This window comes from Arachis stenosperma, chromosome 10, assembly GCF_014773155.1.
Source record: "Arachis stenosperma cultivar V10309 chromosome 10, arast.V10309.gnm1.PFL2, whole genome shotgun sequence".
NCBI lineage: Eukaryota > Viridiplantae > Streptophyta > Magnoliopsida > Fabales > Fabaceae > Arachis > Arachis stenosperma.
This window is the reverse complement of record NC_080386.1, coordinates 1,618,188-1,644,163: the sequence shown is the minus strand read 5'-3', so window position 1 is coordinate 1,644,163 and position 25,976 is coordinate 1,618,188. Positions and strand designations below refer to the sequence as shown.

General features: G+C 33.3%; 1 protein-coding gene across 2 annotated transcripts; it reads left to right on the top strand.

The window, feature by feature from the left end:
• Positions 1-4,765, top strand: LOC130955133 (protein MALE DISCOVERER 2-like). Of its 2 annotated transcripts, none has more exons than XM_057881930.1 (14): positions 1-297; positions 510-902; positions 1,022-1,154; positions 1,305-1,376; positions 1,527-1,649; positions 1,750-1,941; positions 2,121-2,222; positions 2,321-2,382; positions 2,474-2,932; positions 3,037-3,230; positions 3,370-3,502; positions 3,612-3,769; positions 3,872-4,057; positions 4,176-4,765. In XM_057881930.1, exons 2-14 carry the CDS (start codon positions 803-805, stop codon positions 4,434-4,436), a joined length of 2,175 nt encoding a protein of 724 aa, XP_057737913.1. In that variant the 5' UTR covers positions 1-297; positions 510-802; the 3' UTR covers positions 4,437-4,765. The 2 variants fall into 2 exon arrangements, with proteins under 2 accessions (XP_057737913.1, XP_057737912.1); XM_057881929.1 differs by having other exon boundaries at positions 1,527-1,670.
• The last annotated feature ends 21,211 nt before the right edge of the window (positions 4,766-25,976 follow it).

Here is a 25,976-nt window from a genome sequence, read left to right as displayed (position 1 = left end):
ACTGGGAAAAGAGAGAGGCATCAGGGTGCCGCAGAGATACAAACTAAGAAATGAAACAGAACCCTGGGAATGTGTCCTATGATCCTCTGAGATCATCCTGAAAACGCAGCAATACATTCATAAGGAATTCAATCAATATATTATAAAAATAGATTATTGTTTATCTATACATATATTTTTTGTTGGCCTGTCTGGATTTGCCAGAACCCTCAAACCTGCATCAATCATCCTCTACATTGCTCAATTCCCAGCAAGAAAGAGAGTTCCTTTCTTGCACCCTTTTGTCCCTTGTGCATGGTAATTCACTCACTTTCTCTCAATGCTTTAACCTTTCCAACTCATTTTCATTGATGCCATAAAAGCTTACTTGCGGATGGGGTTATTCCTTTTTCTTCTTTTGCTTTTTATTGCCTTTCTTTTTTTTTTTTTTCATTCTGATTATGTTGGTTGGTTCTAGAAATTCTCTATCTTTTGTGGAGTTTTCTCATCGTGGTTGAGATTTGTTTCAGCTCTGCATGCTCCTGAGGATAATTGAGACGAAAGCATTGAGATTATGTCTTTGTTGAGCAAAAGCTTGTAACAAAGAGATAGGATTACACAGAATGAGGGACCCTGATTAGATCAGAGCTTCCATTATACAAAACCTTTGCCTAGTTAATTGAGTTTTTCTTCTTCTTCGTCCGAATAGATTCTCTTTGTACAGCGAAATCCTAGAAATTGTGTACATTGTATTGCATAGAATCCTGGCTATCAAGGATTATAGATACCGTCTCAGTCACTCTGGCATTGGTTTCCCATAGAAATGGGAATGAGATGGAACATATTTAGATTTTGGCTCAGAATTTATGTTTGCTTAATTGCTCTTTGGGGAATCCAAGAGTGTTGCTCTCTTAATGACGAAGGTGATTTTCAAATATTTCCTTTTAGTTATTAGTATTCTTTTTCCCATTCATGAAGAAAGGACGTAATGCAATCATTATATATATATTGAAGCATGTTTTCATTTACATGGAAAGTGCAGGAATAGCTTTGTTGGAGTTCCGGGCAAGAATAACTTCTGATCCTTATTTTGCTTTGGCAAATTGGAATCCAAATGATTGTGATCCCTGCAAGTGGTTTGGTGTTCGTTGTGTTGATGGTAAAGTGCAAACATTGTAAGTTCCTTTCTTTGTAAGTATTCCAATGATGCAGATGCAGTATTGTTTATAAGCTTGTTGTAGCTTTTCCTGGTTTTTCAAGGTAGTTGCTATTGCGACAGAATTTGATCGGAAACTGAATATAAACATTGCTGTTACTTCTTGTAGGGACCTTAAAGGACTATCTTTGGACGGGATATTGGCTCCTGAGCTTGGAAAGCTTAGTCACTTAAAATCTCTGTATGCCTCACAACATTTCTTCCTTTTGTTGTTTCTAAAAGTCTTTGTTTTCTCTTCTTCAATAATGGCAATCACCTTCAATTAAACCAAACTGATTAACCAGAGTTGGACTTTTCTGATATGGATATGCTTCCTCTGCTTTTGAAATAGCATTTTGCGCAAGAATAACTTTTCGGGCGCTATTCCGGAAGAAATTGGAGATCTAGCCAAGCTGGAGCTATTGGATTTAAGGGAAAATAACTTGAGTGGAATTATCCCAACAGAAATTGTCAGGTTGTTATTGCTAAAACACTTGTAAGTTAACTGTATGTTGCATATGCATGCATTGTTGGAAATTTCAGTATCCTCTAATGGAGTTATATTTTTACTCTAGGTTGCTTTGTAACAATAACAATGAATGTGGTGGTTCTCAATATGACAATGATGGTGGGTGTTCTCAATACGACGATGAAGGTGGTGGTTCTCAATATGATGGAGAGTTCAGATTTAAATCACTACTTGTTGCCAATTTTTCAGAACCTCTAACAACATTGGTTACATGCATCAATAGAAAGTTTGGACACTGGTAAGCATATCTTCATTCATTTTTTTTTTCACTTTGATCAAGCCAGTTCAATAGTCCCATTGCATGCTTTTCTTCCATTGAATTTTTGTGCTTGTATTAATTTGTTGCCCCTTTTATGATTAAAAAGTCTGTAATTTTTTTTGTAAATTCCTAGCCTTCTGAATTGATGGTATATGCAGTGTGTGGAAGAGCAACTTGAAGGAATGGAACGAACCAGATTCAACAGTTAACCAAATTAAAGTAACAATTGCAAACTACCTCAGTGCTGTTGTGCTGCAACTGTGTGTAGATAACTTGACATCATCTTAATCTTATTCTGCACCTATGTTTATACCTTAATCATGTTCAACTTACTAACATTTTCTACTCCTCTTTGAAGGTTTAAACTAGGAAAGCATACCCTAGATGGAAATGAAGAGAATTGTTGCGACCTTTTAACCGGTGAGTCGAGAAACTTCCCCGAATTATGGTCTATTGAGCAACCGAAATATTTCCCTATCATTGACATTCAAAAAAATCTTGCACCATGCAGATTCTAATGAGATAGACAACGTTGAAAACGTACCGGATCAAGACAATTCGGCACGTAGGAAGCTACTTGATCAGTCCAGTAACCTTGCAGCCGCGCCATATAGTGGCGAGGCTAATGTAGGGATCAGCACTGATCCAGTTACACAAAGCAGTGGGGGGTTCCCAGCTGTGCCAGCTGCAAAACAGCAGCAGAATCAAGCACCTCCACCTCCACAGCTGCAGCCACCTTCTGATCCTAAAAGTGATGCTTCTTCTAGTGCAAATAAACCAAGTCAGCAACCACATTCAGATAATGGTTCCTCTGGGAATTGGAGGAAGTATCTTCTTATTATTGCACTTGTCATTGTGTTGGTCATTGTTACCATAATCATTATTTGCATTTGGCGTAAAAGAGCAGTGAAGGTAATAAAACCATGGAAGACAGGAATAAGTGGACAGTTGCAAAGGGCATTCATAACAGGTAATAGTTCCAATTAGTAAAAAACAAACTACAAGTTCTACATGGATCTTACTTAAGTGGAACTTCAATTGATGCAAACAGTACCATCTATTCTTTAAATGTAGGAGTCCCCAAGTTGAATAGAGATGAACTAGAGACAGCTTGTGAGGATTTCAGCAATATTGTTAGTACTAAGTATGATGAGTGCATCATATACAAAGGAACCCTGTCCAGTGGAGTTGAGATCGCTGTCGTTTCTACTGTGATTAAATCTGCCCAAGATTGGTCAAAGAACACAGAGTTGAACTACCGGAGAAAGGTTTTTCTCCATCTAAACCTCAATATAATGAAAAGGATTGAATGAAAAGTACCATTTTTCAATTTGATAGAGACTCTCAAAATCAGTTCTTAAATTCTTCTTTTGCTAACTTCTTTTTCCCTCCCCATATATGCTTCAGATTGATTCTCTGTCCCGAGTAAACCACAAGAACTTTGTTAACCTTATTGGCTACTGTGAGGAAGAAGAACCATTCACAAGGATGATGGTGTTGGAGTATGCTCCGAATGGATGCCTATTTGAGCATCTGCATGGTAAGAGCATTTTCTCAAGTCATTACCTTCAGCAAAGCAAAATCAGCTTCAACTGTGTTCTTCCAACTATAGCCTGAGTTATCTATGTTTTGCTTCTTGCTTTTCTCAGTTAGGGAAGTTGAACGTCTCAAATGGAGTGAAAGGATGAGGATAATCATGGGCACTGCCTATTGTCTTCAATACATGCATCATGACCTGAACCCACCAGTAACACATACTGACCTTAATGCACATTCGATCTTTTTGACAGATGACTTCGCCGCTAAGGTATACACTTTCTCATCAGTTTTCTATTTCCTTTGTTATATGTTAGCCTTAGACATCAATCAAATAACACACCTCTCCATTATTATATTGTTCTTTCATCAGATTGCTCAGACCACATTCCGGAATATCGTAACACGCTCTGAGGCAAACAAAGAGAGGAGAAAGAAATCTGAGTTGCCACCCCATGATGATCCTGAAACCAATGTCTATTGCTTTGGGGTGCTGTTGCTAGAGATCGTTTCTGGGAGATTACCTCACTCTGTAGAACAAGGCAGCCTTGTTGATTGGGTGAGTATGAAATACATCTACTGTTTTTTCTCCTCCTTCTTGTTTAAACTTTTAAATGCAATACCATTGTTATATGCAAATATATTTAATGAGTGAATTATCATAATGAACATCCTAGGCTGCTGGGTACTTGAACGACAAGGGAAGCTTCAAATATCTGATTGATCCAACTCTGCAATCTGTCAAAGACAATGAACTTGATGTCATATGTGAGGTGGTCAAAGAATGTATCCAACCTGATCCAAGGTTAAGACCAACAATGAGAGAAATCGCAATCAAATTAAGGGAAGCTCTTAGAATATCACCTGAGCAAGCAGTTCCAAGATTGTCTCCACTTTGGTGGGCTGAATTGGAGATCTTGTCAGTGGAAGCCACTTAATTAAGTTTTATCTGACTCTCTTCTATTTGGTTTTTGTTCATAGTCAAGTGTCTCTTTAGCCTTTTATCAAGCAGCAAGAGTGCAAGTTAGGATATTTGCTAGTGAAGTTCTTTTTGCTTCGTTTTCTTTGGTCTTGATCCTTAAGACCTTAGCCACTCATGTCTCAAAGGAAGTGTGTTTGTGTTGTTGATCAACTATGGGATCTAAAAATTTTAATTTAGTATTGGGAATTTGGGATGTTGATCCCCACTCCCTATGCAACTTTTGAATAGGTGAGTATAGCTCTATAGATTATTGAATTGTTCATGTAATGAAATGAAACTAGTACTTTCTTGCTCGCTTGATCTGTGATGTATACAAACAATTTCTTACTATATTAGTGCTTGTACTCTTGTGCTCCACAAATGCAAATGAAAATGTACATCCAAATACATTATAATTAAATCTGAATAGTTAATAATACAAACAAACACGTACTGATGTTCAAATTTATCATCTTACTTCAGGGGTTATTAAATGGATCAAATTCATTAATGAATATAAAAATCAATAAATTGAATACCACCCAAACATTATTCAATCTAATCGTTGTATCAATTACATTCCTATGTATTTTTTATCTTTCAAAGAAAAAAAAAACTAAACAAACCAAATCAGCTAGACTTGTTTTGAAGTTAAACAATGTGAGTGCATTCTGCTTTGCAATAACAGTGGAAATTATTACCAATAGAATATTAAAGTAGTAGAAAAAAAAAAAAAGAGAACGAAGATAGGAATGGCAACAAGTTCCCACGGAAACTGAGACATGCCTCCCGTCTCCCACCTTCGGAGATTTTTTTTTTTTTTGTCGGTGGATTGGACAACCCCAATCCTAGGTATCCCAATGGATTGGACAACCCCCAATCCTAGGTACATAACACATCCACACACTCCTCACATATTTTATCACATTTTTCCTCAATTGCATCCTCTAGGATTTGAACCCTAGACCTTGAGGTGAGAAGAGGAGAGAAATGCCACTAGAGCCAAGGCTCATTGGCCTTCCGGAGAATTTTTTATTGAGACTCCATATCCACTGGATATTCGAATCTTCGCATATATCTACAAGTTTAAAACAAAATAGAAAAAAAAAACAAAATAATTGAAAAAATTTTAAAATAATATTTAATTATTATTATAAACATAATTTTACAGGGAATTAAACTCTAAAATAGTCTCTAAATTTAGAGTCATACATCAAAATTGTATCTAAGATTTTAATTGCATCAATCACATTTATAAAATTTGACAAAAGTACACAAGTTAATTTAATTTATTTTTTATTAAAGATGTGCTAATGTAGCTTGATAATGTGAAATATTAGTGATATCTGTCACTTCAAAATTTCACCACATGTAATAGTATGATGATAGATCGATTAATGACATGCGAAATATATTGACGTCAGGTGTCAGCTTGAACCAAATTGTGGGTAATAGATTAGAGACACTTATTTCCTATTCTCCTATTCCAAGTTCCTAATAATATTTGGAGTTCGTCATTTTCAATGGTAGGAGTATTTATGTGTGCAAGGACTCAGACACTGAAATTAGCATGAGTCGTAAGAAGAGTTAAGTTAGAGATCATATTTTAGTGTGCGTATTTAGAATAGTGCATATATTATGAAATTGTGATGTCATAAGCTCTTCTTCTTTATGTTTTTTAAAAGTTATTAGTTGTTAAGTTGATTTAGAAGAATAAACTATTCTCATAATTGTTTAATATTTTATTGTGGTATCATATGTTCCTACAAAATTTTTATATCTATAAATAGTTGATATTATAACTTTCTCTTTATAATGTAATAATTAATCTCATCAAATTAATTTATTAGACATTATAATAAGTGATTTAGAGTTAATATTCTTTTTTATAATGTCTTACTTAAAATTTCAAATAATACTTAATCATTAGAATTTCTGATACTCTTGAACCGGTTCTTTGTGTTGGACTTATACAAATATTCTAAAATAATTGCTTTCATACTTTCTATTTATAAAAGTATAGAATGTCTATAAATTTAATGAATAAACAAAATAAATTTTGAATATATAATTAAAAAAATTAACAAAAATACTTAAATATTAATTTTATTTCATAATAAAAAAGAAAAATACTAGATAATTATTATAATTTATTATTTTTTATCATTACTCCTAATTATCATCTTAATTTTCTTGAATTTATTAATTTAATAACATATTTTAGCCGTTATTTTTAAACATAAATAATTAATCACGAACAAAAAATAATAAATAATAAATTCTAATACTTTTATAATATTTTTTAACTAATATTTTTACAAAATATTTTTTTAATTTAATTTAATTTCAAAACAAATAGTTATATACTCAAATTTTAAATTAAGTACTCTATATAATCCATACTTTAGGAAATTAAAAAATATTGGATGTACTCAAATTTTAAATTCTTTACATAATCAATATTTTAAGAAAATAAAAAAATTAATATTAAAAAATTAATAACTTTTGACATAACTTTTTAAAATTTTTACTTAAAATAATAATTTAATAAAAATTAGAGAATTTAAAATTTATTTTAGTTTATTTATCTATTTTTAAATTATTTGTAGTTGATAATAAAACAAAAACACAATATATTCAAAATTAAAAATACAAAATTTAGGAAACAGAAGATAAAATATCTATTGTGTTTTTTGAGAAGAGCGAAAGGTCACGGTCTAAAAGAAAAGCTTGATATTACATTATTACTGACATCTGAAACACAAACAATTGATACACTTGTTGAAAAGCCTATTAGGTAATTGTTGTCTTTTTCTTGCCGCCTTGGCTGACCCTTCTCCAAGATGCATACCTCTGTATCACGGGTTGGAAGCCTTTCACCGCCTTCAAGGTACTGGAGTCTCTAAAAAAAGATAACTTTTTTGGGATGACAGAAGAGTAACAGAAGAAGATAAGAGAGCTAAGGATGAGGATGAGGATGAGGATGGAGATGGAAAAGATTAAGAGGGAGATGGAAAAGCAGCAGATAGCCATGACGAATAATGGAGTTGGCCAAGCTCTCTGGAAGAGCCACGTGGAAGAAAAATAATAATGGAGAAGAACATGATGAGATGGTACAGTTGGCGATGAAGGATGTATTTGGAGGATAAGAGAGAATAATTAAAGCTTCTGATTGTGCGAGGTTGAAGATTATTGAAAGGAGTTTTGGGCGTTCTTCAGTCAATACAATGTGCCTACTTCTTAACTGCTAATATTATTATACAACTTTTTCTCAAACAATGGAGTAACAACTATCACCCTATTTATCATTTTCATGCAGAATCCATTCAGATTCAATCATCCCATCACAAAATTTGAATTATAATTAAGTAGCAGTAGCTAACAATATATATTGCTGTTGGCTAATTAGTTAGTTCATTACTATTACCCAAGTTCTTTTTATATTTTATTCTGAGGTACTAATGAATTATGTTTTAATTTTTTTAAGGTTTTATAGTTCTGCAATTTATTTTCAATACACAAGAAATAAAATGATAGGATACATCACTTTGTTTCTTTCTCTTACAATCAAAGTAGCTTTAATATAGTTTATTTTTATTTTTTTTAAGACAATGACTTTGATAATTTTTTGTGGTGTTTTGAACAATTCGACTTTAACTAGATGGTAAAAGTATTAGATTTCGCCTTCACATTCAAGTTAGAAAGCTTATAAAATAGTACTCAAAAAAATTATTAAATTAAATTTTTTACTTTCAGCTGGGAAATTTATAAAACTTGAGATATCTAGAAAAAAAAAAGGCTCACCTGATTATGCTCCTCCAATTTTAAATTAGCCCGATCATCTAGTTGTTTGCTACATAGTAACATTGCTTGAAAGATGGAAACTTTATTGCAATAAGGACCAAATCTACCAATGGTTAGATTATCTAGCCATGCATAATAATTGCAATGCATATGAAATTTGTACATCACATGTGATATTATATGAAGAAATGGAGAGAATTAGATAAAAAAATATATAATAAAAACTTTTAAAAATAGAGTTTTTAATTATGTCATATTTATTCACACTATTATATTATATTTTTATTTATAACATAATTTTTTAATAGAGCTAGACCCAATACTAATTCTAATATTATTCTCCCTTTAAAATAATTTTATCTTCAAAGTTGCAAAAAAAGTCCTAATTAAAATTACAAATGCGAATTATAATTAATAAAAAAATAATTAATTTTAAAATAATATTTTTTATTCTACAACTCAAAATAAAAGTTATACTACTAGAATATTATTGTTTAAAAAAATATATATTTTTTTTATAAAAATGGGACATGATCCCCAAAATAAAGAAATTACAAAACAGAAATTAATCGAGATAAGATAGTCTTTCTACTGTCATCAACTAATATGCTAAGTTTAGTACTTGGTTGATCAATAAAATGATATCCTGGTTCAATAAATAAGTTTTCTTTCGCCATGCAATTCACTGCTCTATTTCCTTCTCTGTAACTATATACAAGTTTAATTTGTCATTTTATGTGGAGGAGTTCCACTATTTTTTTGACTATTATTTCTAGGTGTTTATTAAAACTAGAATAGACCCTGCAATGCGCGGAGGTAAATTAATGATAGTATATAATAAATATTAAAAATAGTTATGTTTTGTAAAATTAAATTAAATATGTGTAAACTAAAGTTAAATTTGAAAGGTATTTTGTTTAAAATAATTTGTAGTACAAAATATTTGGATGTTGAAATTGTACAAAGTGATATTTTTATTTGATAATTTGATTTTTACATTTGTTTTAGTTGAAGGATTTAGGCCCAATTTGGGTAAACAACTTAATTAAGCTCCTTTTGACAAAATAGCTTAAATAATAAATAGCTATATTAAAAGTAGTTTATAAATAAGTTATTTTGTGTTTGGTTTTTAGCTCTAAAAGTGTTTATTTTATAGAAATATGATAAAAAAAATAGTAGTATTATGAGAGAAGTCATTTTTTTAACATCTCTATAAGAACAACTCCAATGGCCAAAATATGAGCCCCTGTTTCTGACAAAAATAGAGGCCAACCATTGGAGAAGAAAAAAAGTAAGTTCTAGCATGATTTCCAAGAGAAGAGAGTCCTTGTAAGCAGGGACTTTCATCATCCAATAATAACTTGCCATATGGTAAGTTATTATAAAAATAAATAATTATATAAATTCATAATTAAATCATAATTAATTTATTAATAATTATTAAAGGTTGTAGAAAACTTAGAGAAGAGGGGTTAAATCTATGACTTTTTTTACTTTAATGAAATAACCATTTTAAAGTAAACTTCAATCTGAATCTGTTTGAACTCAGCAGCAGAAAATTTATGAGACAATTTATTTTTGTCTTATGAATATCAGAAAATAGAATAGAACAGGGAAGAGAGAAGTTGACTCCATAATGTATCCTGGTTCAGTTGCTTTATGTAATGCAACCTACATCCAGTCTCCACCATAACAGTGGTGGAATTTTCACTATAGTTAAAGTATTACATATACCAATTTCACAGGATTGACACAATCCTTTCACTCTCAAGTTCTAACCTAACTTGACTTGGTTATGCTAATACCTAACTCTTCACTCTTAGTGCTAACCCAACTAAGAAAGGGATACCTCACTGGTACAAAATATAAGACACATAATCAACCTAAAAAAATCTTAAATAAGTCTAGGCTTTTCACTCATGTGTATCTCTCTGCCTCTTTTCACTATTAGGCTCTTTCAATAACTCTCTCATTCAGTCTTTTACCTCAAGAAATTACAGAAAGATAAACATTAAAAAGAAAATTACAATCTGTAAAACATGAAGGAGATTAATACTTCAACAGCCTCTTTGCTATGTGATAAATCAGATTTGCTTGCCTCTGATTTAGTTCCTCATTCTGGCGGAATGCTCCTTTGACTAGGAAGCAGTGTCCAAGTTGATGAATTTTTTCAGAGAACTCTTCTCATAACATAAACCTCAATAACACTGGTTATCTCTCATTTTCTTCAGAATGATGAGAAATCTTCTTTTGTATCTCCTAATATTTTTCTGAGTTGCTCTCTCCTAGGTCAACCCTTGAGCTGTGTGCTTCACCAACTCACTTTTTCACTTTCTTCCATTTTTTTTAAATTATGAACTATGGTTCTGACCTTCTTTCTTGACCGAAAGCCTCATGACAGCAAGGAAGAAAATATTTTCAATGGTAAAATTAGATTTGAACCATTGAAATGCTACTTGGTCTCCAAGATGTAAAACCCGGTCTAATCATAATTAATTAAATAATAAATTAAATAGGAGTGAATATGGTTCGAAAATTTAGCAATCGGAATTTAATAATTTAAATATGATATTTGGATTCAGTGAATTTTTTTGAGTCGGAACACATAGTTTTCTGTGTAAAAACGCGCATTGGAATTTTGACCGTCAGTACCGGCTGAGATCTGTCTAGTACTGCAGCTGAGAAAACTGATTACAAGTAAATGAGTTTAAGAAATTAATAATTTTAACTAGGGAAGGTAGAAATATTTAAAGTGCGATTTAAAGTACTAATCTTAAAGGTTTTGGCCCAAAATTGGGCCAACAGACAAAAATATGTGAACCGGGCCTAAGTGGGCCCCAGACCCAACATATATAAACATTAGTTATGAGCATTTCAGCTCATTTTACCCTAAAGAAAGGGTGTGGGGCGCAGCTATGGTAAACGGAGGAAAAAGAGAGAAACCCTAACTCTCTTTGAACTTCAAATCACCATAACTTTCTCACCGGAACTCCGATTGACGAGCCGTTTGTGGCCACGCTTTTCTCTTCTCATTATCTATAATTCTATCTAATTTTTGTGGTGAGTATTCTATTCATCTCTGTCTAGTTTTCGAATTTCCCCACTGCTATATGTTTTTGGGGGGGGGGGGGGGGGTTAGTGTTAAAATCTTGTGATTTTGGTTGTTTAGAGATACTCTAACATGGATTCTAAGTGGGTTCTATCCCTATGTCATATGGGCTGAGATAAGATGTGCTCAAACTTTTTTGAGATTTATCTATTTCATGAACCCTATGTTAATGTATAATGTAAAATTGGTTATGTTAGTGTATTTGGTGATTTTGGTATATAATTGGGAGTTGGTGTTGCTTGAGAAGCTTTGGTGAGACTTGGAGCTAAGGGTTGGTAGAGACTCTCAAGAAGAAGCTCAATTATTTTGGCTACAAGAGGTACGTTTTAAGTTTCATTTAAGTACCGTGTGGTGTGATGAGAATTTCTAGGTAAGATGCCCCTATGATTAAGTTTGGATTGTGTGAATGGTTGGTGCTAATATGTATAGTTGATATGTTATGTAAATTAATGATTGGGTTGAGAATTGTGTGAATTATATGTTTGGTGTGTTGAGAATTTGATGAATTGGATAATGAGTATTGGTTTGTGGAATATGTATTTAAATTGTGAATTTGGGTCGAAGGCCGTGAATTTTAGGCTGGAGGCTGGAAAGAGGTAAGGAAGGTAAGTTGATGTGTGTATTGTGTGATGATATAAGTGATTGGATGGATTTTAGATATTGAATGTGTGAATGATTGGGTTGGTTATTGAATAATAAGGCTTGAGGAATTGAAGTATGGAATTTGATGGTTGTAGGTGAAATTGTGTAGATGAGGTAGGTTTGATTTTGGTTGAGTGTAATTATGTGAATGTGATTGGCTTGTGGTCATTTGGATGAGTGAAGATGAATTTAACTTGTGAACATTGGCAAAATTGGTGATTTCTAGTTTTGGGTAAAAACTAATTTTTTGACCAACTTTGGCGATTCGTAATTCGGCCCATGGAGTTTGAAATTCTTTAAAATTTATTCAACGATCTTTCCAATGGTTCATAAATGGTTGAAAAAGGAATTTTGTAGAAGAAGTTATGTGTGTTGGAGGTTTGGGGTTTGAAACTGTGAATTCTGCAGCTTTTTAACTTAGTAAAATTTTTAGTAGAATGCGCTCCCACCCATAAGCGTGGCCGACGCGCACGCATCATTTTCAAATTTTTACTCTCCACGAGTGCGCATGGTCCACGCGTACGCGACGATATGCTGCATCAGTTGCTCAGCCTAATTCCTGGGAGTTGTGCGTAGGGCACAAACCGCATCCACACGTATGTGTGGCTGACGCGTGGGCATCACCTGGCTTTTCTTCCATCTACGCGTGCGCGTGGGCGATGCATATGCGTCGCTGTACTTTTGGGCTTTCCACGCGTGCGCGTGGGTGACGCGCACGCGTGACTCTGTTTTCACCCCATGGTTGATTTTTGAGTTTTCAAAACCAAATTTCAGACTTCTAAGTCTCCATTCTCACCCTTTATGTCCTAAATCTTTTTGATAGAAATGAAAAGAAGCTAGGACATGTGATAACTTGTGGATGAAGTAAGTGAGATTAATGATATATTATGTTTAATGATGACTGTATGAGTTGTTGAGGGTGATGATAGAAATACCGTGTATGTCGTGAGCCAAAGGGCTGTATTTGATAATGATTATTGGCTGGTTATGGGTTATGCCATGAGCCGGATGGTTGTGATAAGCATTGAATTACAGCTAAGTATGTATATGTGCATGATTAATGATCAAATATGGAATGTGATGTGTGACCTCGGGTAGTAGGCAGTGGCATTGTCCACTTGCTCCGGGTATGAGATAGGGAAGGAGGATTATGATAATGAGTTTAATTATGGAATTTTGAATAAATATGTATCTGTGATACCTGGGTAGTAGCAAGGGTCGCGGTTCGTCCCGCTTGCTCTGGGTCATTGTTTGAGAATGGATAATTATGAAAAGTGATTATGAATAAATGTGTGTTTGTGATACCTGGGTAGTAGTAAAGGTCGTGGTTCGTCCCGCTTGCTCCAGGTTAATGTTTGAGATTTGATAACAATGATAATTGATCGATGAGGCTTTAACATGCGGCGAGTATGCCGGAGATGCATATATGATTAATGAACGAATGTGGTAAATGAATAATAATGGAAAATGTTACATATGAGTATGCTTGTGTTTTCTCTCTGGTTGTAAAGGTGATAGGGCACCGATACCCTCTAATGGCGACAGAGCGCAGATACCCTCTAATGGCGACAGGGCGCAGATACCCTCTAATGGTGACAGGGCACGTACTCCCTCTAATGATATTAATGTGCAACCGGACACGTCGGGTTGGCTTGATAACCGACAGATGATATCATCAGCCATAGGACAGGCATTCATCATTTGCATATGTTTGAATTATTTAGGTTTGCCTATTTGTTTTGGGTTGCTATATCATATATGCTATGTTACCTGATTATGTGCTACTTGTTCTACTTGTACTTTAATTGTGTATTACTTGTCTGTATTATTTGTGTCTGTACAACTGAGAGGTCCCTCATGCTGGTGTCGGTGGACGCTGAGGGCTGTGATTGATGAGATGAGTTCATGATGTAATTAAATAATGATGATGATTTTTGAATGAGGTAACTTGAGCTCCCTGGGTAGACGCAGTGAAGTGATTTCACTTGCTCCAGGTGAGGATATGATGTATTGATATAGAATTGTTGAGACAAAAATAACTGGTGATGATTTTATTTATGATTCTAATTCTGATTTGTTGGAGAGATAGAAAGTTGGAGGGCATGAAAGATATGAACTAGATTTAGCATTCCCTTATGATAGTTGCCTATTCATGGATTAGCGAGAACATAGGGTGAATATTTGGTGAAAGGAAGCTTAGGATGCTTAGTGAGTTTTTATTGCAGTACATTGTATTTATTTGGCACTTTTACCGTACTGGGAACCCATGGGTCGGGGGTTCTCATTCCGTATATATCTCTTGTTTTTCAAATACAGGTCCAGGTGCTCAGAAGTGAGCTGTGGTTCGTCTGAGAGACAGCGAAGATCTTTATATTCTCTACTTTATAATTTGCTTAGAATCTCTCCACCTTTATTTTGAAAAGCTTACATTATGTATTGAACTCTTTTGAACTTGCCTATAGAGGCTCTTATGTTTCTTTTGGGAGAGATTAAGAGATACGGTTGTCAACTACTTTCATACTGTACCCTAGCCGGCCTAAACTTCGCGGGTCGCGACTAGTAGCTATTTATTTATGTTATATATCTATATTCTGTCTTTCTCTTAATCTCCTTTGTGTCTTTATCTGTATATCGCTTTTGACTTCACGCCTTATCTTTTAGTCGTTGACACGTGAGTGATACGTCTTTGCGATTTTATTTTTACTCTTTTCAGGCTTCTCGATTAATACTTCCTTCAAATATATTTATATTATGTACTAAAAATCCACCTGAGAGTCGTACCACCGTAATATCATTGACTTATGATTCGAGCATGAGAATATTAGGATGTTACACAAGACACACTTTTGACCATAGATTCATAGCAGTGTTGAACAGAGATCATCTTTCTCATGTATCCCAATTTGGACTGGCAGATAGTTGGGGAAGAGGAGAATAAAGCACGATGCATGCAAGAGGAAATAAGTTACCTTTAACTTCTGTCTTAGCTTGATTTGGTTGGATGTGGGTGATTAGACCTCTGTCTTTCAAGCTTAATCTTTCTCTTTCTTTCTTCTTTGGTAAATAGCTTAGGAACTAAGCTTTCTCTCTCTTTCTCTGAGTTTTTACCGAAGAGGAAAGAATGAACGTTGTTTTAGTGAAAGGAAAATGGAGGGATCAGCCTTAAGTGATATCAAATCGGGCTTGGGATGGCTTAGATTCAATTAGTCCTTTTTTATTTCTTTGCTTTGTTTCTTTTTGGGCTTCCTTTGGATTATTAGCTCACCAGCAGGTTCATTTTGTTCCATAAATCTATAATGGGCAGCAGCTATATATTGCTTTTTGGCCTGCATCACTCAATCAAAATAATCAAAACTAATTAGTTAATTAGCCAATAATCTAAAATTTGTTATCATCAATTATATTAGTTAATTTCTTAACTCAACAATTATAATAATTTAATTATATTAAGTAATTATATTTTTATTTAATTTAATTTATATTAATTATCTAATAAAATCATTTAAATAATAATTAATTAAATAATTACATTAAATAATTAACTTGTATTTAATTTATTAATAATTATAATAATTAATTATATTAAATAATTATATATTTATTCAATTAATAATTTATATTAATTACCTCAGTTAGGAGAGGAACATTTTGCACTGTATTATCAATTTCCCTAAAAAATACCCAATTTCAGAATATGTAGCAGTATTGACCGTTGAAAGAAGACTTAACTAAACACATATGACAATTTTACGATACTTGGCATTAACTATAGAGTTCCACTTATTTTTTTTATATTGCGTATTTTACAAATTAGTTTAATTTTGAATTATATATTGTGCACTATTGTTATATATGAAGTTATTATTTTTTTTAATATTAATATTTTTAATAGTAAATTATTTTTGAATTTATAAATTTTAATAATATTATTACAAAAAATAGTAACTATATTAATTTTAATTAATTAATTAAGTAGAATCACAATAGAGACTAAATTAGTTCCTCCTAATGGAGAAGAAAGAGATACTTTGAGTTCCTATTTACTGTTTATGACACAAAAGCTGATGTAGACAGGGGCGAAGCTAGGTTGAAGTTGAGGGAGGGGCCAAAAATTAATCTTGTAATAAAAAAAGAGTAAAATAAAATTTTTAAGGGGGGCTAAAATAAAATTTGTACACAATTTATAAAGAAAATTTAAAGTTTGGGAGGGGCCATTGCCCCCCTTTGGTTATATGTGGCTCCGCCCCTGGATGTAGAGTTACTTTTTATGACAAGTGGGCTATAAATAGGGATTGAAATGAGTTCCCTAATGGAGATGGTCTAAGCTCCTAAATAGCTTTTTAAAAAGCTGCAATTTGATTTTGAAAATTGTACCAGACATTAATACAACTACTTTCCATAAGTCAAAAGCTCAAAAAAGTTACATTTGAAGTTTTCCAAACGGGCCCTTAGTTTTCTTATGTGGCGCTCGTCCTCCTTTTTCTTTATTGATTATTGTTAGAATTGTTGCTTTCTTCTTTCTGTCGAGGTTCTTGTAAAGGCATGTTCTTTATGAATTGTTGAGTTGTATGGCTTTCTATTATGTTGTTTGTTCTATTTTTACATGTATGTTTTTTTTCGAATATGTGTCTTGAATTTGTATGATTTTCTTTCTTCTTAATCTCTTGATGCAGTTTTCCAATGACATTTACAATAAAAAGAAAAAAAAATGTGTAGATTTTTTTTGAATAAGTTATTTTTAATAAAAATAATTAAAATAGTATAAAATAAAATTACCTGTTAGTATTTTTCTTTGACCCACTTTGTCAGACAATGTCTCAAGTGATGCAAATTCAAAATAGTCTTGAAAAATGTTCAAAATTGGATCTTTCATTTCTTTCACAACAATTGTGAGTAAAAAATTTGTTTTCATTATACCTTTAATTGGCCTATACAAATCATTTGTATCTTCTATTTTTAAATTTTTTATAATATAGATTTGTCCTTCCTTGCAGTGTCCCTAAATCATAGTTCATAATTAGTTAAAAAAAATAATGTATAGCATATTAAAAGAAGTATAATTTTAACGATATTAAAATACAATTATATATAAAGTATTATAAAATAATATAAAAAGTATAAAAAGCAAAAATAATTAAACTATTTTTATCGTAAATTTGATTTAAAAATATAATAAGTATATTTGTTTTGTACCTTATTCATCTAATATAATCATTTTTAAGCAAAGAGCCTCTTCTTCATTTGTGGGTGTTAATGTTTTCCATAAATGAACTACGCGAACTTTGATAAACTAATTGCCTTTTTGTTTGGTGATATTGTCCAAAGAATGATGCTCCATTGAGTAAGTTTGAGATATTGTTTAGTTTGAAAATAAATTTTTTGTGCTAAATTTGATGTCATTTGAAGGAATAATATTATTTGAATATTTGTAGTTCAAATAGTATGGAATTTGAATATTTGTAACGTAAAATTTATTATGATTAATAATATTATTATTACATTTGTAATATTAATGTTTATTATATTTAATGAGTTATTTATAGAAATTAATAAATTAATTATTGGAGTTATAAATTTATTGTATTGTTTATAACGGTTCCATATAATAAATATATGGATATGGATTCAATGTCTTTGTAGGTTACAAATTTGATTACAAATTTGTATGGATTCAATGTCTTTGTAGGTTACAAATTTGATTACAAATTTGTGTGTGTGTGTGTGTGTGTGTATATATATATATATTGCTAATTTGGAAATAATAGTTGATTTGGCAAAAACTGAGTGGTTGATTCTAATATTTTGCCAAGTAAACGATGTTGTCAATATGGCATTAATAGAAAGAAAAAGATGTTTTAAAAGTAATGTGGGTAAACTTATGTATCTACTTTTATATATTAAGAATAAATGTGTACTCTTTTTATCGCGTCCACCACTGCTTTGGGACACTTTCAGAATGATTTTCCTCAGCTCCAGTTTCCATGCTATTTTGAGTCCATAATAAACTCCCCCATAACTTTGCATAGTAAGCTGTGCAATAACCAATATTTGTAATAAAACCTACAATCCATCTACTTTGGTAATCATAAATTAAACCTTCACATCCTGCCATTTCAGAATTTTTCTTTGCAGCCCTATTTGTGTTGACTTTCATCCACTCTTCAGGTGGGCATTTTCAGTATATATTCGCTTCAATTTTGTTTTGCATCTAAACCTCCTTCTTAAAAGCTTTTTGGATTATTTTCACATATTTGAGGATAAAAGGTAAAGGCTGCATTAATCTTTAGAACAGTGGTTTCAATATTTATTAATTTCTCTACTTTTATAACGACCAACAAGTTACTAGAAATTGTATTTTCCAGTTTTCTTGTTTGGTGGTTCCAAGATCCATGGCAAGATTCTATTGGATCCAAATATTAAAGAAAACTCTAAAAAAATTATGTATGTGCTCATGATGGATTAGTTTTACCCAAATTCTAGATGTCATTGGACAATCACGGAACACATGTATTGTGTTTTGCTCTACACCAACACATCTATGGCAACTTGAGTTCATCCCAAATATCTGTGCTCTTCTGTGTGAAGTCATGATTCTTTCACAGACAGCTAACCATATAAAACATTTTATTCTTTCAGGTTCTTTCCACTTCCAAATAATTCTCTAAATTTGATCGATTTTCTTTCCATAATTTTCAAGTATTCAATATGTAATTGAGATGGAAAAGTTATATCTTTTATATATATAAAATAATTTTCTATAACACTTGATTTACTTATGAATTTGAGTTGGACTTAGTACTATAAGTAAAAGTCCACCTCAAAATTAGGGTCATCTTTTTCTTTCCACCACAATCCAAAAACAGAAAGTCAAATCTCATTTTTCCTTTCTCCCTTTCAACTATGTTTAATTTTCTTGCCGGAAGAACAGCCGTCGGCGAGCCAAACACCACCGTTTGACTCTAGTGGCTCTTTTTCCATCTTTTCTTGATTCAATTTTTTATTACTTTCTCTTTGTCTTTTGTCAAAGCCACCACTCTAAGCCGTTGCTATTCCGTTCTCCCCTGCGATTCTAAGGGAATATAACTGCTATGAGTGGTTGTGGAATAGTCACAATCGGAGAGACTCAATGAAATTAACAAGCTTGGAGATCTTCGCCGCCGATGGTGGTTGCGATGGCGTGAGCACTCACCACTGTTACTGGAGCACCATGCGCTTCTCTCTTTCACTCCGCGAAAGTGCCAACCTCAGCACTGCTGGTGGCTCTGTCGTCCCGAAACATCCTTAAATATCGGCCTTTCTTATGCGTCATTCCACCAACCACCATTGGAGGCTGGAGAACAAGAAAAAGGTAGTTGGTTGCTAGAGTTTCTTTCTCGTGATCCCAAACGAGTACTATCGTCAGGAGCTTTGATGGCGTTGCCACTATAGGAGAAACGTGATGGAGAGGAACGTGATGATGTACCTCACCAAATCACTTTCCTGCAACCACCACGTAAGATCTCAGTGCGATTCTCCCTGTCTGTAATTCTTCCTTCCTCGTCGCAAGAACTCCAATCTCGGTATCACTGCTTCTGCTAGGATCTTCGCCGCTCTGCACATTGTCGTCACATTTAATGGCAGTCCCTTCGCTAGATGACAACAGATTTACAGTGAGTGAGGTTGTGTTTTGCTTAATGAAATTCCTTAAACACTCTCAATATGCAGTCCTATTACTTCTTCGTTTTCTGGATGTATGATTTTTGAATTTTAGCAAGAATATTTCAATTGTTGAAATATTGTTGTTTCATTGTAATTATGAATTGACAATGATGATTGTTGAATTGTTACTTACTTTGGAATTTGTATTGATTTTTTTTGTTGCTGTTATTGTTGAATTTTGAAATTGAAATCTGATGATTCTTTTCTTATGATGTGTTGCGGTTGTTGTGATTAATACATCTCCAATTTTGTTCTGATTTTTTTCAAAATTACATCTAAATCTAAAATTTTATGTTGATCAATTATTGACAGAACAGGGATAAAATCAAGTTGATAACGAAAAAGAAAGGTGAGCTCAAAGGTATCTCAAACTAAGTTGCCGATGGATTGCGAAACTTTCATAATCAGTACCATTGTAGAACTTTGCTAGATAATCTATCCATGGCATGCCTCTTACAATCTTTGGGTCTCTGATACCTTTAAAAAATTTCAGAATTTCCAAACAGAAAAAATCTACTAATAACCATTACCACCATCAATAATAGGAATAGTCTCATACACTAAAATGTGATTTAAATTTTCTAAATCACCATTGATTTTAGATTCAGAATGAAAAATTCTGAAAGAATTATTAATGAAAACATCATTTGATACGGTATTGTATCAAAGAATTGAGAGAATTAGATAAAAATCAGAAAAAATAAAATAAAAATTCCTAAAATTAAGGCTAAGAAAAAAAATTTCAATTGCATCATGCTTTTTCACACTATTATATCATATTATTATTTATAACATAATTTTTTAATGGAACTAGGCATAATACTAATCCTAATAATCACATTGACAAATTTGTTCATGTACATAAACTTACCTAATAATCAACTTGAGTTGATTAAGTGATTAGTTTACTTATCTATTTAAATAAGTGTTGAAAGCTTGAATCTCGTCTACTACATAATATATATAATTATTATTCTAATAATAATTAATAAATACTAATAAAAAATAGAGTAAAGTATCGTTTTTATCCCCAACGTTTGGAATAAATTCCAAAGTTGTCCCTAACATTTCAATCGTCCTATTTAAGTTCCCAACGTTTCAAAATTGACTCAATGTTGTCCTGCCGTTAGGGATCCGTTAACAGAATTGACGGTGGGACAAAATTGAGACGATTTTAAAACGTTAGGGACTTAAATAGGACGAAAACGTTGGGGATAAAAACGATACATAAAAATAAAATTTAATTTTATCCTTCAATAATATCAATTTTTTACTATACATAGTATTCAATTATTTTTTAATCACATCTAAGTAATTACACTTAATCATATTATTTTCATTCTAAATAAATTAATTTTTTAATAATTTTACTCTTAAAGATTTTTAGTTATCATGAAATGTTTGTAAAATGACTAGTATATAAACTTGTGGAAAAGAAAATAATATATATATACAATAAAATATAAATTATACATTTTGTCTCTAATGTATCAAAATTCTTTAAAATTATAAAAAAATAAAATTTATTTAAAATAAAAGTAATGTGATTAAGTGTAATTTAGTTAGATGTAATTAAAAAATAATTGAATACTATGTACAGTAAAAAATTTATATTATTGAAAGATAAAATTAAATTAAAATTTATTTTTATGTATCATTTTTGTCCCCAACGTTTTCGTCCTATTTAAGTCCCTAACATTTCAAAATCGTCTCAATTTTGTCCTGCCGTCAATTCTGTTAATGGATCCCTTATGGCAGGACAACATTGAGTTAATTTTGAAATGTTGGGGACTTAAATAAAACGATTAAAACGTTAGAGACAATTTTGGGACTTACTCCAAACGTTGAAGACAAAAACGATACTTTATTCTAAAAAATAAAATAAAAAATAATATTTTTAAAATTTGTTTTAAAACTTTATTTGTTTTATATTTTATAAAATTAAATAAATTCTAAAATCTAAACTCTGTCAAGTCACAAGTGCATGAGATCGATGAGATGTTGAAACTAAAGTTTATTTTAATGATTTATGATTAGCCTACTTTTCAAAACATTCACGTGTCACTTATTAAGTAAATAGAATCGTATTAGCCTTTCTTATTTGTGTCCTTTTGTTGTTAACCGCCCAATTAAGAAACACAACTAGACCAACGTTGTCCAGTCTTGTGGAGACTTTGTGCAAGATTGGTTTACCATAAAGTGTTTGTGATTAGGATTAGAGCATTTTCTTTTATGAAAGAAAGAATGCACAATCGAAAATGACACTTGCTTTTTGCTATGAATAAAATATTCGGCTTCAAATCCGTGGCGGACATGTTTCACATAAGATAGCTTATCACCTATATAAAGTCCAAATTTGATTCGTCCTTTTATGATAACCACCAATTTTTCCACATTCAAGGCTACATAATCCAACGGTTACCTAATAAATCAAGAAATTTCTATCCACCAAGAAATAATCTAAACTGAAAAGGTCCCCCTCAAAAAGTGATGCTATCATCAGTAAACAATTCAACATAAAATTCAATATATATCGAGCTGCAAAATATTTTAATTAGGCACTCCACTATACTCAAAAAAACGCGAATTTCTTCACAAAATTAACACATTAGGCCTAACATTTTCCATATTTTTGGGTTACGAATGGTTCCTTTTTTGGGTTTCTAAGAATATCCATGCCTAAAATTATGCAGTGGTTATTGTTGAATAAAAAGATAAATAGTTAACCACATAATAATTTTTTTTATCTAATATACAACCTTATCTAATATTTATATTAGTTAATATTTTCGGTATTATCCTTCCAACTCCGATATAACATACAAAATATTCTCGTGTCCTCATGTATGATGTAAGCCATTAACTAGTTGTTTTCGGTTGAATATATAAGGTTATTATTCACATAATAGTTGAATTATATTAGATTGTTTAACATTTTTTTTAAAAGTAAAAGTTCAACATTCAAGTAGAGCAAAATAAGACAAAGACAAAAACAATGAAGGCATAATAATTCCTATATCATCTCCGGTATAATCATCAACAACTTGAATTTTTATAACACCATTCTGTAGCACATAAAAATAATTGTTCTACACATTCGCGAATTCTTGTTGTCTTGCTGCGAAATATAACATCATTTCGGCCTAGTCAAATAGTCCATATAACTGAGAAGAACCCAACTATTCAGTACTTGTGCCTCTCTTTTCTCATAGGCACGATTCTCCAACTCTCAAAATGCTCTTTCAGAGTACCAGGGACAATCCATGACTGTCCAAACGCCAAGATCCAAACACACCACACCTGCCAAGAGTACTCACAAGTAATAAATAAATGTTGTACATTTTTAACATCTTTCTTACACAACACACACAAATCGTCATTCTTTTGTAGGATTCACAGTCTATTTAACCGGTCTTTTGTATTGACCCAGCCTACTAAAACAAACCAAGCGAATAACTCCACTCAAGGCAGGACTAGGTCTTTCCAGATTTTTTTTGTGAACCTATTTCTCAGAAGCTCCTCATCTAAGGTCTCTTCCTGCATAACCTGCACAAATGAATTAGTAGAATAAACGCATTTCTTGTCAAATTTCTACACTACTCTATCTTGCACATCTACTATCAATCTAACAGATTGCAAGACATGAAACAGTTGGTTCAATGTATCTGTCTTCCATTGTCGCATTTTTCTTCTTCATTGGAAGTGTCAGACCCACTCTATCCCATCCCAGAACCCACAATCCCCTATTACTGATCCTTTTTTGTTTGAAATCAAGAAGAGTCTCGGAAATGAGTCTTTCAACTTTCCCACTTGGAGCCATGTATCCTCCCAAAATATGGTGGATCTTCCATCTCCTACTTCCATAACAAGGCCATCAATAATCTTCTTCCTGACATGTTGCTCCGTTATTTTCACTTGACATATGTCTCTCCACGGACCCCCTTTTTCGGTAATGTCTGAGTTGACAACAAGTGATTTGCGTTCAAACTATTGCAGGAGCAGACAATCTTTTTTCATAGAGGACAGTTCTCCTTAAAGAAGCGCCACCACCATTTAAATAGTAAAGTCGTATTACGGACCATTGCATCACCCACTCCCAAATCTACTAACTTCCTTGGTGCCTGGATCAGCTCCCACTTCACAAGAGCCATACCAGGTCTACCATCATCCTTCCCCTAAAAAAAACCTCCTCTGCAAGGAGATAATTCTTCGTGCAACCGCAGTAGGCATCTTATACAGACTCAGGTAATAAATAGGTAGGCTATTAATTACCGACTTAATAAGTACCAGCTTACCAGCCTTACTAAGGACCTTTACTTTCCACAAGCTGAGTTTCTCTTCCACCCTATCTATAACCGGCTTCCAAATTTTTACCAGCCGCGGGTTTGCTCCTAGGCTAATGCCAAGGAACCTCACTGGTAGAGCTGCCTCTTGACAACCTAGTAGCTGACACATCCTGTTCACCCACTCCTGGCTGCAGTTCACTGGTATCAAGTTAGACTTCTCAAAGTTAATGCTCAAGTCAGACATCATTTCAAAGCATCTCAGAAGCCTCTTATAGTTTCTCAGTGTCTCCTTCTCCGGTGGATAGAATAATATAGTGTTATCAGCAAATTGTAAGTGTGATAGCTCTATATTATCCCTGCCGACTAAGAGTGGAGATATCCGACCATTTCTAACTGTCTCTCCGATCATCCTGTTAAGCACATCCACCACCAGAACAAACAAAAAGGTGATAATGGGTTGCCTTGACGTAGTCCCCTCTCCATTCTGAATGGTTTCGATGGAGGCCCATTAACCAGAATAGAGATAGATGCCGATGTAACACACTCCCTAACCCACGCCCTTCATTTTCTTCAGAAGCCCATTTTCTCTAACACAATATCAATAAAACACCATTTAACTCTTGTTACGGTGGGTAACCGGAGATAAATGCAACGGATGGCGTTGAGTGGCCCAAATGTGTGAAGGAGGAGAACTCCGGGTGGATCAGCAACTCGGGAGGCTCCGTCCGACTTGCGCGCGCGAATGAATGGGGGGTGGTACCTGCAAAGACACTCCGATGCTTAAGTTAGCAAGAGTGTGAGCAGGTCTAGAGAGTATTGGGCTTAGAAATACCTGATTGGTGTCAGTGTACTTATAGTGGTGAGCCAATAACCACCGTTGGTGTAGTGCCGTATCTTTAGGGTGTTAACCGTCCCATTATCTTGGGGAGGTTAAGATATGGCTTTATGAAGTGGTTAGAGAGATTTTCGGGGCGGTTACTCATTTGAATGAGTGTTTATCTGCCAGTTAATCTCATAACCGACTTCTTCATGCTAAGTCGTGGTTGACACCGACTTCTTAAGTGGAAGTCGGTGCTTTGCTAGGCTTAATCTATTGGATCAGGCCTTTTGGTTGGACCTGGTCGTTTTTACCATTATGCCCCTTATCCTATTTATAAATACTTTCCCTCTCTTTCGTTTTTCCGTTTCTGCAATCTTTCAAACTTTTTCTTGCTTTGCTCGTGCTGCATTCTTGCGTTCGAAGCTTTCCGTTCTTCCCAACTTTCCTTTCTTCGGATAAAGGTTAGTTTTGTTTTTTCCATGCCATGCTTTACATTTGCATGTTTTGTTTTGTGAGTGGATAGGTCGACCTGTAGATTCTGGCTTCGTATCTCTCCTCTTTAGGGGCCGTGTTTTTTTATTTTTCTTTTTCTTTTTTCTTTTTGTAGGTTTCTGCCACTTTTCTTTATATATAAAAAATGGCTTCCGTAGATGTTCTTTCTTTGTGGGTTGATGACACTGTCCTTGGGGAGGAACCCCTGGTCGATGCTGAGTTTATCACTCATCTTCGTACTCATCACCGGCTTTGTACTTCAGAGGAGGACGAGCCAAAATATGAACTGACAATCCCGGGTCCTAAAGACCAGGTCTGTTTTGGGAGAGTTAATGAGGCAGCCCCTCATTTTTTCTTCATGTATGAATGTATGATCACCCGTTTGGGTGTTTTTCTTCCTTTCTCAGATTTCGAAATATCTGTTTTGCACCACTGTAGAGTTGCCCCTACTCAACTTCATCCCAATTCTTGGGGTTTTTTGAAGATCTACCAGTTTATTAGCCATGCTCTGGACTTTCCGACCTCTTTGAGGATTTTCTTCTTTCTTTTCCATATGACCAAGCCCTTTAGTGGGCTAAACAACAAACAACAGTGGGTATCCTTCCGAGCCATACAAGGTCGGAGGATTTTCACCCTTTTCGACGAGTCTTTTCATGATTTCAAAAA